Source organism: Leucoraja erinacea, chromosome 31 (genome assembly GCF_028641065.1).
Source record: "Leucoraja erinacea ecotype New England chromosome 31, Leri_hhj_1, whole genome shotgun sequence".
NCBI classification, from domain to species: domain Eukaryota; kingdom Metazoa; phylum Chordata; class Chondrichthyes; order Rajiformes; family Rajidae; genus Leucoraja; species Leucoraja erinaceus.
In genome coordinates, this window is record NC_073407.1 from 17650521 (window position 1) to 17665627 (window position 15107).

The 15107-nt window shown below is 40.7% G+C and overlaps 1 protein-coding gene across 1 annotated transcript in view; it reads right to left on the minus strand.

Moving 5' to 3' along the window:
- LOC129712012 (nucleus accumbens-associated protein 2-like) overlaps positions 1–15107 on the minus strand; it is a 55043-nt gene that overhangs the window by 17770 nt on the left and 22166 nt on the right. The window contains exon 2 of the mRNA XM_055660132.1: positions 7329–8216. Coding sequence (XP_055516107.1) covers positions 7329–8163 — 835 coding nt within the window. The 5' untranslated portion in view covers positions 8164–8216. The remainder of the gene's footprint in view (positions 1–7328; positions 8217–15107) is intronic.

Genomic DNA, 15107 nt, shown 5'->3' on the forward strand with positions numbered 1-15107 from the left:
GTCACCTCTGTGTGGAGCAACAGTAGATGGGCAATAGACTCAATTAGTATTTCTCCTCTGTATTTACCATGGAGAAAGAGTAAAGACGGAGCAACTTGGGGCAGTCAATGGAAATGTCTTGAGAGCAGTCAGTGTTACCGTCGACGAAATACTGAAGGTACTATCGTGTATGAAGGTAGACAAATCTCCAGGGCCTGATCAGATATATCCAAGGACTGCGGGAAATCAGAGAGGAAATTGTGGGAGCCCTGGTTGAAATTTACGAGTCGTCCTTAAATACAGGAGAGGTGCCGGAAGACTGGAGGGTGGCAAATGTTATGCCTCTTTTCAAGAAGGGCTGCAGGGAAAATGCTGGGAACTATAGGCCAGTGAGCTTACCATCTGTAGTTGGAAAGTTACTAGAGAGTATTCTGAGGGATAGGTTATACAGGCATTTGGACGGGCAAGGGCTGATTTGGGAAAGTCAGCATGGTTTTGTATGTGGGAGGTCACGTCTCACATCTGGTTGAGTTTTTTGAAGACATGACCAAAAAGGTCGATGAGGGCAGAGCTGTAGATGATGTATACATGGATTTCAGTAAGGCATTTGACAAGGTTCCGAATAGTAGGTTGCTCTGGGAGGTTAGATCGCAAAGGATCCAAGGAGAGATTGATGAATGGATAGCAAATTGGAAGGAAGCAGAGGGCGGTGGTGGAAGGTAGCTTCTCAGACCAGAGGCCTGTGACTAGTGGTGTGCCTCAGGGTTCAGTGTTGGGCCCATTACTGTTTGTCATCTACATCAATGATTTAGATGAGAACATATAGGGCAAGATTAGCAAGTTTGCTGATGATAGAAAAGTGGGTGGTTTTGCAGATTGTGAAGATGGTTGTGAAAGATTACAGCAGAATCTGGATTGATTGGCCAGGTGGGCTGAGGAATGGTTGATAGAATTTAATACAGAGAAGTGTGAGGTGTTGCATTTTGGGACGTCGAACAAGGGCAGGACCTCCAAAGTAAATGGTAGGCCTCTGGGTTGTGTTGTAAAGAAGGGGGATCTAGGAGGACAAGTGCATGGCTCCTTGAAGGTCAAGTCGCAGGTAGATAAGATGGTAAAAACGGCTTTTGGCACATTGGCCTTCATCAGTCAGAGTATAAAAGTTGGGAGGTCATGTTGCACCTAGACCATTGAAAACAACTGGCACTGGGCAAATGGTGTCACGGATATGCAAAGAGAGAAAACAAATAAGAATTCGACAATACAAGATTTTGAGTGATGCAGAGATACTACAGAGATCGGGTACAGAAGATATGAACAAAGCTGTTTGTGTTGCTAAATTGGATCACAAGTCAACAAATGCAGGGTCAATGAATGAAAGAGAAAGTGCAAGTTGGGATGAATGCAATTGAGTCAGACTGATAAGGTGGCAGGTGGGAGACTAGAAGAAAATACTGGAATAGTTAAATCTGATAAAAACAAAGCCTGGATCAGAACTTCAATGACAAAATGGAGAAGTTAGGGATGTGGAAGAGGTTGGGTGGGCTAATACGCATTTGTAACTGTAATAATTTTGCATATGTGATTGGAAACGTATCTCACAATTAGATCGAGTTTACAATATGATTAAAATCAGCTTGGAAGCTACTCATTTCGGATCAGAGATATATACTGAATACCAAATCTAGAAAAAACATCCACCATAAGAATTTAGTGTAAGTAACATTCATATTTTTAGTTTTGTACTTAATGTTAGGATCTAAACTAAATTCAGATGTCTATTATTTAGTTTCAATTTAAATGGCAAATAGGCTTAGTTGATAACTTATTTTATATGCACCAGGTATATATTGTCAGCTAAATATTTTAACTTCCTGCAAATATCCAAGCTTTATTATTTTCCCCATGACAACCACAAGCAAAGTGACCAAACAAAATGCATGACTAAACCTGACTAGAAACTCAGGAATGCTTGAATCAATAGCTTGAACTCAGTGTTATATTAGGTTTTTATGTGGGGAGACAATACAAAATGGTCAACGCTGATTTGCAATTCCAGAAGATCCTGGTTTAGAGGTCATTGAAGTTTTTAAATAATAATTAGCCTTGTGGTTAATAACAAGAAGAAAGGATGAAGACTGGAAACAGGTATAATATACTCGCTAGATGCACAGGAATATAGCAAATCAAATTCAATCCAGAGAAGACAATGAAACTGGGAACGCCTAGCCAGGCAAGAAATTTAATACAAGACTCCGTGCCAACAAGTGATGAGGACATGGGGAGCATTAAAGTGGATGCCCATAATGGGGGAAAAAATTGGAACTGTTGTATATCAGTGCTTGGCAAGGATAGAGTGGGCTGAAGGAACCAATCCTATACTTTAAAACTTAAGTCTGGATACCCAAAAGTATCAAGACACGAACAAAGCATTCCTAATTTACAGGAGGAACAAATTGTAAAGTAAGAGAGGGGTTATGCTGGAAATGTAGTTAGGCCGTAGGCATTGTGCATGGTTCTGCCTAGCACAATTCAGGAAGGATGCTTGAGAGTGGAGATTTTCAGGAATATTGCTGGGAACTAGGGACTATGGGCAATATCCTCCCAGCTATTCAAACTCTCCCAAAACTCGAGCCCTCAAACCCAGATAACATCCACTAACCCTGTAGTCCTAATTGTAATATGGGAAATATTCTTCATTCAAACAAGATGGGAATTAAAGTAGTGTAATCTCATGAAATCTTTCAGATGAATCCCTGAAACACTCCACTGATCATAGGTCTCAACCCCAAAGTGATCACTTTATTCACACTGTTTCCTGTTCATGAATTCTCCCTTTATCATATATATTATCCCCAAATCATTTCTGGCCCAGTAAGGAAGATGGCGTGGCACAGCTTGCTTCTAGAAACTCGGGCAGGCAAAGTGAAGTAACCAACCATTTGGAAAGAGTGATCATCTTAATATGGTTGCACTAGAGAAAGTGCACAGGACATTGGTGCCTGGATTGGAGCAGTTTGCTGCTGCTCTTCCACTGAAATCACAAAATCCAGGGGGAAAAAATATTAATTAATTTTAAATATTTTAGTTAAAAATACTGTTCTAAAATAAAATTTAAATGGGTTCTTGATTAAAATATAGGATGCCTTTCTACCAGAACAAAACATTAAACACCTGTATTCAATCGTTTCATGTTACAAAGCAATGAGGCAGAACAGCAGAGAGCAGATACATCTTAGCTGTTGAGAGAGCTAAAAACAGAAAATAATTGCCGTCTTCTTGTAACAAACTACGATTTTTACCAAATAGGTGCTTGCAATGTTGTGGAATACACCACCGATCTACCAATTCAGTGACAGATATTTTGCCACAGTCAAATAAATGTTTAAAGAAATGGGAAAAGGAAACAACTGGATTGTTACCAGGAATTGAGAAAACAGGTAAACACACAATAGTTGCATCATCTGGCAGATCCTGTATTGTATTGTATAATATTTTAATGACCACACAGCCAGGCTGGTGGAATTTGTTATCAGTACAATCAGTTGTCATAACTTCAATCTGTATCACAATCTGAAAATTACATACAATTGCCAAGACTAATTGTTTTATCTAGACTAATTTAAATTACATGTTTGGCCATTATACAAGAAAGTTATATTTTAAGTAGAACATGTAATCACTCAGGATGCACTACAGATAGAGTTGTTTGATCCCATATCAGTTTAAGTTATTTTAATGGTTGACTATAAAATCTGCACTGGAAGCTTATTAACAGCTTTACACAAATAATTGTCACTTTTTAAAATTTGCTAATAATTCCAAGACCCACAGCAGACAAAGATCAATCAATACAAATTACTGAAATACAGAAAAACTGGCAGTACTTGCAGAATGTCAACCAAAAATGTCATTGTATTTAATAAATTGCATTAGGTCAGGTTTTAAGCTTTTGCCTAACTCTTAATAGATCAATAAAAAAAAGCATTCCCAACAGAAACTGATCTTATTGCATATAGTTCATATTTGGCAGATATGCAGTATTTGGACTTTCAACAGCAAATCAATATACTGAAAATTAGTTAAGCAAAAGCAAACAGAATTAGTGATAAGATGCCGACTTGGGTTGAGCTTCTGTTAGATAATTAGACAGGAAGCAAACAATAGGATTATACTGTGAGAAGGAACTGCAGATGCTGGATAGAATCGAAGGTAGACACAAAATGCTGGAATAACTCAGCAGGTGAGGCAGCATTAGAAGGAATAGGAATGGGTGACGTTTTGAGTCTGAAGAAGGGGCTCGACCCAAAACACCACCCATTCCTTCTCTCCACAGATGCTGCCTCGCCCATTGAGTTACTCCAGCATTTTGTGTCTACCAATAGGATTATACTGATCATTTTCAGTTTTACTGGCTACGCTTAGTCAGATACCATAGGGATCGGTGCTTGGCCCCAAGCTTGTCGTAATCTATAGAAATGAAAGCTTTTCATCCCTATTTGAAAATGTAACGAGTGCATGAGAACATTGCAGATGAAATGTAGAAAAATGTTGGATTGTTATGTTTAGTGCATGTCAGAAAAGCAAACTATATGTTAAATGAGATTTGGTAGCTTGATGTTGAAACAAACATATTTATATAAAGTTGAAGGTTAACATGCAGATGTACCAACGATTATGGCAGCAAATGATATGCCGTTGCTTACTTGAAGAAGATATGAATACCAAGTAAGGAAGTCTTATTGCAAATGTACAGGGTTTGGTGTCACCTCCACATTGATCATCATGTACATTTTTGGTTTCCTTAACCAAAAAAAAGGGTGGTATTGGCACAGAGGGCATGCAGCAAAGATTTACCACACTAGTTACAGGGTTGGCAGGCTTGCAGTAATCGGAGAAATCTGGCGTAGTTATTTCTAGAGATTGGGAGAGATCTCATGAAAACATACTCTTAACAGCTAGATGGAGGATGTCTCGTCTGTTTAAGGAGATTTGAACCATGGAGCACAATTTCAAAATAGAGGGAAAGGGCATTTTAGACTGAGATGAGCAATTTCTTCATACAAGAGGGTGGTGTACACATTTGAAGCCCAGTGGAGGCTTAATTTTATAGTAATTCAATGAATAGATTTTAGGATGGTAAGGGGATCAAGAGCTAAGGAGATACTCCATAGTGAAAATAGCACTGAATTAAATGAATGCATTTTGAAAGTCAGCCATGAAGTCAATGATCAGCAACATTGAACTGAAGGGCCAAATGAGCTCCTGTTATTTCTTATGTTCTTAACATTTGTTGAAGTATATCAGAGTAAATTTAAGAATGGATAAGAAACTGTCTTTAGGGTACAAAACACTTGCAAACGGTACAATTAAGTAATGAAAGCAATGAAGTAAATATAATAGCTCAATGATCAGTGTTTAAATTCTTAGAATAGTTTACATTAGAACCTCAGATATAGAAACTTAATTCGAGTGGATCAAATTTTCAGATGCACATGGGCACCTAAGAATGCTTTGGATCTATATACTAAATTAGGCAGAATAGCTGTCAATTAAATTTTTAATACAAATGTCTATAAACAGTACAATGAAAAATAAAAATATCAAATGGCCAAATAGTTGGAGTAATATTAATATACATAATTTAAAAGGGTCCCATTACTGCCAAGTAAGCTATAACAAAGTAATCTACTGCCGAATTATAAAAGCGAATCAATCCATATGCAAGTCAAAGAAATATAGGTTTTTACATAAAAATACTGAAGATTACTGTCTGAGCGAAGCACTGATGTTCCATTCAGGTCACTGGAATTCTAGACAGACACGTGTCATGGAAATACTGTGGAGAAAAATTGCAGCACTAATTCCAATTATCAAAGGGCTTGGTTGTAATAAACGGCTGAAAATAATTGGACTTTCAGTTGAGAAGGGGCAAGAATGACCTTGGAGTTAGTTCAGTGTGAAAACCATGAAAGCACATTATTGAAAAGCAATTTAAAGGTTGTTAGCAAGAAATTCCTTAATGATTGACACACAAAATGGATTTCTGAATACAACAGTGTGTGCAAAGCTTTGGATCATTCAAGAAATATGTGGCTGCCGATATGGCAATGGAGTAACTAATTAGAAGCATGATCTGTATAATAAATTAAGTGGCTTTCCAAATTGTTGAATTTCCTCGCATAAATTTCAAATGTGTAAACAATAAAATACATAATTTGTGCTTTCATAACCTTTTTTCCATTCTTAGTGGTATCACAACATCCAAATAAATCTTCAGCCCCTTTGGCACCCATTTCTAAGTTTTGTTCTTCACTATCTAACTTGGTATAACTGCAAATAAAAAGGATTTCTCGTCAAATTTTCCTTCCTTTTTATAACCTGTTCCTACTTTGTAGTCTCAATCATAAAGATACATTTAATGCTCCATACAATGAAAAATAATTCAAATAATTCATATAATTCAAAAGCATTTGGCCCTCAGGATTGACATTCTGAAAAATTCCCTTTGTGGCATCTATTCTTTCTTTGAGCGTGTCTGGCTGAATATTTCAACTCCACTGCTCAATTTCTGCAAATTTGGTACCATTCATGTTTTAGTAATTTGTGCAAATTATTATTATAACTAAATGTTGGAATTCCAATGAACAACCCCCTTACAAGTTTCAACATATATCCTAATCCCATTTCATTAGTTTCTGAGGCAGTTGCATCTTCTATTTTTGAACTAAAAGCAAAGTGCTGAAGGGACTGTCAATGCCTTCGTGAAGTTGATGTTGTACCAATCAGAATTCGGTCCAAGTCCATATATAATTTTTACTGTATGATACCAGAAAATGAATTTACTTTTACCTTAAACTAATGGACCTTTTTTTTGGATCAGATGGAATGCATATGAACAAATCCTATCATGTGCAGAGCTTATAAAGCAGGGAATTTTCAAATTCTAAGTGGACCATAATTATATACAACATATACTACAATCCATTTACTGGAACAAATGCTGTTATTGAATTTTGCTTCCGATTCGTATCACTTAGACCAAGTGTTGCTGGTGCTTCTTTCTCAGCCCATCAAAAAAGCAAGGTTTCCCCAACCTGGGGTAAATTTCACCTACCCAGGGGGTGAATTTGTTGATTCTGGATTTGTACATATTTTTTCTCATTGACTGACTGCGTTTGGTTCTGGTATACTGGTATCTGTTCATCATTAGTTGTTCATAAATAAGTGAAATAACATTGTTATGTGCTATTACAGTTGACAGGGGCCAATGGGATGAAAATGGTTGGGAACCCCTGAAATAAAGGGAGCCACATCATATAACAAAGTTAATGCCAAACTGCTTTTCTTACCAGGGTATCCTGATGATGTTTTGATGTACATCTGTCCATACTGATCCTCTGTCATGGTATCATACGCTTCATCCTCATCTTCCTCCTCTTCATTCTGGTAAGAGGTTGGACTGTCTGTCGTCTGATTACTACTTCCACCTGGACTTGAACGTTCTGCTGGAGCATAGTTTACTGGCTGTACAAAGGTAGTGGCACCCCATGTTCCAGGATAGGAAACTCTAGGTAACTTCAAAGGAGTTGAACAGTGATGGTTATTGGAACCATCACGCTTTGTGGTGAGAGCATGAATACCAGGTGTCATCAGATCTGGCTCGCAATGCTCACTCTTCACCCGGGAAAGCAGCGGAATGGGCAAAATTGGGGACACAACGGTCAAGGTGGCAGGTGGCTGGAGGGGACAAGGACTTTGCGGTTCAGAGACAGCATCTTCTATGGAGGTCGTCTGAGAGTCACAGTGCGGGGAGCTCACTTTGAACATCAGCTCAGTCCCTTTCTCAACAATACGCTGTATTTGCAAGAAGCCTGCTGTGTACATCACCACCAGCTGCTCACTGGCCGCCATGGTAAGTTTGCCGGTGTAACAGAAGGAAAGGATTTGCTGAAAGCAGGTGGGCGGCACAGTGGCGGGTAGCTCAAATGCATTCTTGCTGTTGCCACTGAACAAGTCGCGGAAATAGAGGCTGTTGGCAGCCAGCACAGCTCTATGTGCCTTGAAGGCTTGACCTTTGACCACAATGGAGACATCACAAAATAACCCCATCAACCGCTGCTCGTTCAGGCATCCCAGGACATTGTTCCCAAAATTTGGAATTTCAAGATGGAGAATCTGAGCCATGGTAAAGGTGCAGATCTGATCCTTGCAAGACTCACAACGACATCAAAATAAAACTGCAAATACAGGGTTGGGATGTCGGGTGGGGAAATAGGAAATGGCAAAGAGAAAAGGAAAATCGACATGTCAATGTTGATACTACTCCACAATTCAAAGGCAAACAAAAATCTCTTACAATTATAAACATTTGTTTCAATATTAAAGCCATTTCAAAACGCGGCAGCACAAATTACCTGTAGTTTTTTTCTTAAAGGATAAAAAAAACCTTATGGCTGGCTCAATCTGTACAAGACCCAGAATTTTTGTGCACTGAATGTAAATGAACAGCACAGCTATTAACATTCAGGCTGCACACTTGAATGAATGAACCTTTTGACTGATGCAGTTAAATGCTAACCAAATTAGAAATGAGACTTCTAAACACAGTACTGTGAACTTGCTGCTAATGTGAAGCTTAGCATTGGTACAAGCAGTAGTTTGATGACTCACTATAACGGATGGCAATAGGCACTGTATACCATGCCTTGCTGTTAAGCAATGCCAAGGAAATTTAGATAGTTTTGAATTATGCACATATCCTAGAGCTCCCACTGCAGTACGGTCAATGGAGCCATTCACGGATTAAAACATCAATTCTTCAAAGTATGGAGTCATATTAGAACTGTTACCTTTAATAGTGTCATATGTTATAGTTAATAACATTACAACTAACAGAATTTCAGCAGTTTATCTGCAGATGAAGAGATAATTGCCTGCACTGCACCTTTTTGGTATCATCAGTCACAGCAGGTGGCCTGGCTAAGTATTTCAACACATGAATGTCTGAAGGTATCAGATGGCTGGTCGGACAGTAAGCTCTGTCAAAGAAATGTGGCCATAATTCAACCTATTCAATAACGACGCAGTACGAAAATGAATAATTTAAACCTTTATAAAGTTTAGAAAGCATTACTGGAACGTAGAGATTAAGGCATTAACTTTACCTGAAAAGATTCACAGCACCATGCTGTTTCACTCTCTTATTCTTATAGAGAGAGATATCCAATCATACTTTTACCTTATGTTCTCACAACCCACCTTTTTCCCTTTTCAAGTATATATCCATGTTACTTTGGAACATGCTTCCAGCATGCTAAAGAGGAGTTGTTTGTTTGTTTTTTTAATGGTATACATTAAAATTCCTATCTCCCTTGTTTTTATTTGCTCCTTGTCAAACTGCGTAGGAAAGAACTACAGATGCTGGTTTAAATCGAAGGTTGACACAAAATGCTGGAGTAACTCAGCAGGACAGGCAGCATCTCTGGAGAAAAGGAATGGGTGACGTTTCAGATTGAGACCCTTCTTCAGACTGACTTATCAAACTGCAAGTGCGAACAGCAAGAACATGTTCATCCTATTTACTGTATCGGAATGCATCATAATTTGGTCAGTTCAATTGAATTTCCCCTCCATGTTCTTAGCAAGATAGATTTAAAACATTGCAGTGCATCAATCTGCATTTATTCTCATAAAATAGATATGGACCAAATGACAAGTAGCAGCAAGGTCATCTCGCATAACTATTGAGTTTGATGTGCAACAGAACTAATGAAGGGAATTATTCTGAACTAATTCACTCAGATTAATTTGTGGCAAACATTGTAGATTTAACTACATGGCTGTAGGAAGAAACATACAACAAAAATAAAGAGCGTGCAGTACAAAAATCAGTGACCTACACAGAGCCTTGCTATCCAACGAGAGTTCAGCAGGATTTTCAAATGTCAGATTTGGGTTGAGGTTACATTCTTCTAAAACATTTGGTGTCAGGTCAGATTGGGCCTTGCTAGCTGGAGATTTTCCAAGCAAAGATGATTAACTTGGTAATGAAGAGGTCATCTGTTCCAATGACCAATCCAATGAGTGTGAATTCTAAAGGTGGCCTTGCACGCCATTTTGTGTTGTGGTTGGAATCAGTTTGATACCTGCCACCTATCAAGAAATTGTGCCAAGGAGCAAAACAGTATTTAGGCGATGGCATGCAAACTATAATTTCAGGGAATTCAGTCATCTGACTATTCAGTCCAATGACACTGGAAGCCAAATAAATGATAAAATATCCTTTAATGAAAAAAGTCACCAAGCATAGCGGTTTAGCAAAATACAAAAATACATTTTCTATCACAGCCGTTATCTTCAATAAATAAATAACAAGCCTTGGCATAAGTGATATGTTTTTGTAATTCAAACGACAAAGAGAAACCATTGAGTACAAATGAAACCAAAACAACCGTCTATAGCAAGATTCCTTCGAGGATGGGCTAGATTAAGAAGTTTGCTGAAATTCTAAATGGATGCCAGTCATCAAAATTGAATTTTCACTGCTTCTCTGCATGTCCTACAGCCAACTGCATGCTCTATTATAATCAGGGCCAGCCTTAAACCAATTGGATCAATTGCTCCCAATTGGGCCGCGCGCTAGGCTAGTGGGCAACACACGCTGAGCAGCGACCCCAGTAGGCAAAATTCCTCACCGACAACACAGCCCCGCGGTTAACTCTCAATAGGGAGGTTGCACGCAGTCGAGGTCGCGACCCGTACTGTTGCCACGCAACACCAACTGGAGTACATGCGATGAATTGCAGGTAAGCATTTGCTATGGCTGCCAGCACAGCAGGCCCTTCTTCTGGCCCAGCATCCGGACTGGTTGCACACTCGCGGACCCCAGGTTGTCTATCCCCGCGGCCGCGGGTGGGGAAGGTCGGTGGGAGGAAGGGGTTGCGGGGGGGAGAGGGTCGCAGGGGAGGAGGTCAGGGAGGGTAGTCGTGTCAGGTGAGGGGAGGGAGAGGTCGGGGTGTCGGTGCAGCGCGATCAGTGACTCTGGGTGGGCGGAGGGAGCAGAGCCCTGAGCCGTGGCCCCGCTCCACCCGGCCCCGTGTGTGGGCGCTGCCGACCCACAGCCCGACAATGCGGCCCACAGGGTGAGGGGGGGGGGGGGGGGGGGGGAGGGGGGGGGGGGGGGGGGTGGGGGGGGGGGGGGGGGGGGGGGGGGGGTGGGGGGGGGGGGGGGGGGGGGGGGGGGGGGGGGGGGGGGGGGGGGGGGGGGGGGGGGGGGGGGGGGGGTGGGGGGGGGGGGGGGGGGGGGGGGGGGGGGGGGGGGTGGGGGGGGGGGGGGGGGGGGGGGGGGGGGGGGGGGGGGGGGGGGAGAGGGGGGGGGGGGGGGGGGGGGGGGGGGGGGGGGGGGGGGGCCGTGGCCGTGGCCAGACGCTAGCCTCGGGAGGGAGAGAGGGGGCTGTCCCAAGGGATGCACGCCCTCGGCCGCTTTCATCTTGGTGCTCGGGTTCAGAGCAAAGATACTAGAGCATTTGGTTCTGAGCGCTCAGTCACCCCCCCCCCCCCCCCCCCCCCACAATATTGCAATCAAAGTGCTCCGACTTTGAGTTTGCTTTATATAGCGAAGACTTATCGAGATGGTGCTGTGTGGACATGACAATTAATGCAGCTATTAGTCGCGGATTGTAAAAGACGCAACACCATGAGATAACACCAGTTTAAACCTGATACCTTACAGCATTCAATGACAGCACAATTATTTACAGCGGAAAAAATGACTATTTCGGCGATTTTTAACAGGTAAGAAAGTACGCATTTCATGTGTTAACAGTGTATACCGAGGCCGTCATGTCTTCCACATGGATTGAGGTGCTCCGAGCGTCACGCCCTTTGACCTGATGACCTTACGTGCAACCCCCTATACTGTCACCATTTTCCGGGATACTATTCCCATATCCCTATCTACACCCACACATACTGGTATTTCACACCCGGGGCAGGTACGGGGGACCCGTTACTACAACTTTACTTCAGACAGTTACAGTGAGCCTGCCAGCGGATGGGTATACATGCCTGATGTTATCATGATAGTCACTGACCGAGCAGCTAACTCTTATCCGGAATTAGTCAGTCAAGGTGCATCTGAAGCAAACAGCACCGTCCGCTCCCATAAGCTGCAGTTACCAAATGGAATAGCGTTTGATTTACGCCACACACTCACATGCATAAATGTGTGGACACAATAGTTCCTTCATTGTCATGGTATAGTGAAATTATTTTGCATAGCGATCAGAGCGGTTATTGCCGTACCCAAGTACACTGCCCGGTTAGCACATAAGGCACAGAAACAGGCACCGAGTCTATATGCAATAGTTGCCAGGTGTTGGCGCCATTTCACGGTCCCAACGGTAGGTGGCTATGAAGGCCTGTTGCAGCCGTCGTATCAATAGAAACATCATGTCCCCTTTTCCCCCCATTCGCACACAAAACGTGTGTTTGTGTGTGCATAATACAGGACCCAGTGGTAAGCCATGGCTGCGGCTGCGATTGGTACGTGTAGTAACTAACAAATGTGTCGGAAAAAAAGTGGTCAATAACAGCTGCACAAGGCTGAAGCTTGAGATGCTGCCGGGAGCAGTCGTGCGGCGAAAGCATGGCGGCAGTGACAGCAGTGACACATTCCCCGCTCCCCGTTTTATCCGAGCAAGTTGGGGCAATCTGAACTTAAAAGTAAAGCAGATCTATATCAAATTATAACTTTGTTTTTAATTAGATGGACACCCATGATGCTTCCCCATACGAGTAATCAATGAATAAAGTAATATTGACAAGGCTTCAGATAGCATAAGTATAGCATCAATTAAACTAATCTAAGATGCAAGCAGCAATGTTGGTCTAATTTCTTCATGATTTCTGCCTATTTCACACAAGGATACTGTGCAGCATGGAATAAAAGTCTTCAAATTTTAAGCAGTACCAGAAAGTATATATTGCCTGCTCTAACATGACTGGATGAAAAATTATTCATGCATGTATCAAATTAGAAAAAATGTACACATGATCAGTATCATACCATTTGCAGAAAAAAAAACCATATCTCAGTTTACCATCAAAGCCACTGAAGTACATAGTGAACCAGTCTGAAGAAGGGGTTCGGCCCGAAACGTTACCTATTTCCTTCGCTCCATAGATGCTGCTGCACCTGCTGAGTTTCTCCAACATTTTTGTCTACCTTCTTGAATACATAGTTAACCAGTTGTCCACACACCTTCCCCAAGCTCATCAATTCACTTTTTGGAATATCTTCCAACCCATTATCTGGTATTCAATCCAAACCAGCTAATATAAATTTCGGGGGAAAACATTTGCTCATCATTAAAAAAAAATGTTTTAAAAATCATTGCTTCCTCAGCTTAACACGGTACATCTTATATGACTCAGGAAACTGATTTCCTAAAGTTAGCTCTGAAATTAGTCAATAAGCGACTAGTATCAGTGAATCAGATTCTGTCACTTTCATTGCTTCATTACCATTTATGGTAGCACGGCTTGGTATTTTATAAGCAAATCAGCCTGAGTCAGCATTACTCGACATGAGAACAGCAGGACAGAGTGCCCATTTATCCTGCATTGAATGTTGTGAAAACAGAGTTAGGCTGGGACATGTGCCATGTACACATTTCCCCCTTTGTGCTCAACTGCAGATCGTTTTTGTCTGCCAGTAAGCACAATTACTACTCAAGACATGTTGCAAAAAAACATTTTCCCTTCAATGTCTTTTCTTTTCTCAAACTATGCAGTGGTCAGCAACGCTGGGAACTTGAGCTCTCTGAACCAAGGTTAAGTTGTAATCAACAATAAGAATACAAAAAAGGAGGCCAATAACAAACTTCACATGCTAAATTTAAAAAAAAGTCTTCAAATTGTGCAAGTTATATAATTTACTGTTTCAGTGTAATGAATAGTCAGGCATTAATGAGGGACTTAAACTATGTTAATAACTTTTGTAAAAACTATCATGTTACCTAATTGCATCTGCTTTATATGGTTAGCACTTGCTTGAACTCCATAAAGTAAAGTGAAGAATTCATATGCCAGCGTTTTGGATAAGTAACATCAACAATTGTACTTGCGTAGAGGTCAATTCTATTGAAGCTGTGAATGAGCCACAATTTCAATTCAACAATGACAAAGATCAAAATAATTAAACTATTTCTCAATCTTAAAAAGAAGCAAGACCACATGCCTGCAATTACAAGAGTAGTTCAAGGCACTTTACTCAAAAATAACAAATCAATAGAACTACAATAAAATTCCCACGAGGAGAACAGAATGTTAGGAATTTAATAGAATGTTGAAGATTTAAAGATATATTCTGAATTATGAATTATAATAGACCAAATTATTTTAATTAAATGGGATTTTGATGACAGTTTTATATATTTCTCCTTTGTATTCCTGCAGAAGGTAGAGGGGAAATTATCTTGAATTTTTTATAGAAATTCCACTGTTCTTTATCATCACTGATGATGGTTGCATCAACTGCCTGAGCAGCATTCTTTGGAACGAATGTTCAAAAGCACTTCTACATACACATCAAGACTGTCCAATCATCCTGCATATTTCCCTACTTAATGACTGATAACTTGTTTCACTTATTAGAAACCCACCTACGTTACTAGTGTGCTGCAGGAGGATGAACAGATATGGTGGAGGAACAGCAGACACGTTTGGTGTATCAAATGTAACATGCATCTCGAAAAACACTTTCCAACATGTCTTCAAAATACGCCCCGAGATCAAAAATATTGCACACAGAGACTTCACAAAATTGCACATGAATCTGTTTTGTAGTACAGAATTCATAATCAAGGGATCAATTCTACTCATGTAAAATAAAGTTTCAATACAAAAGATGTACTGTTTCTACTATTCAAGTTTAAGATCTTAATGAAAAGTGCACATAACATTATTAACCTGTCAAGTCGACATCCATGTGAGTATATTTGAGCTTATTCATATCCCTCCTCTAGTTATAGCGACCAGAATTGTATACAATATTCCAGGTTCAGTTTCCACATCATTTTGTACAGCTATAAGATAACACCCCAATCCTTGTACTCAATGCCCTGTCC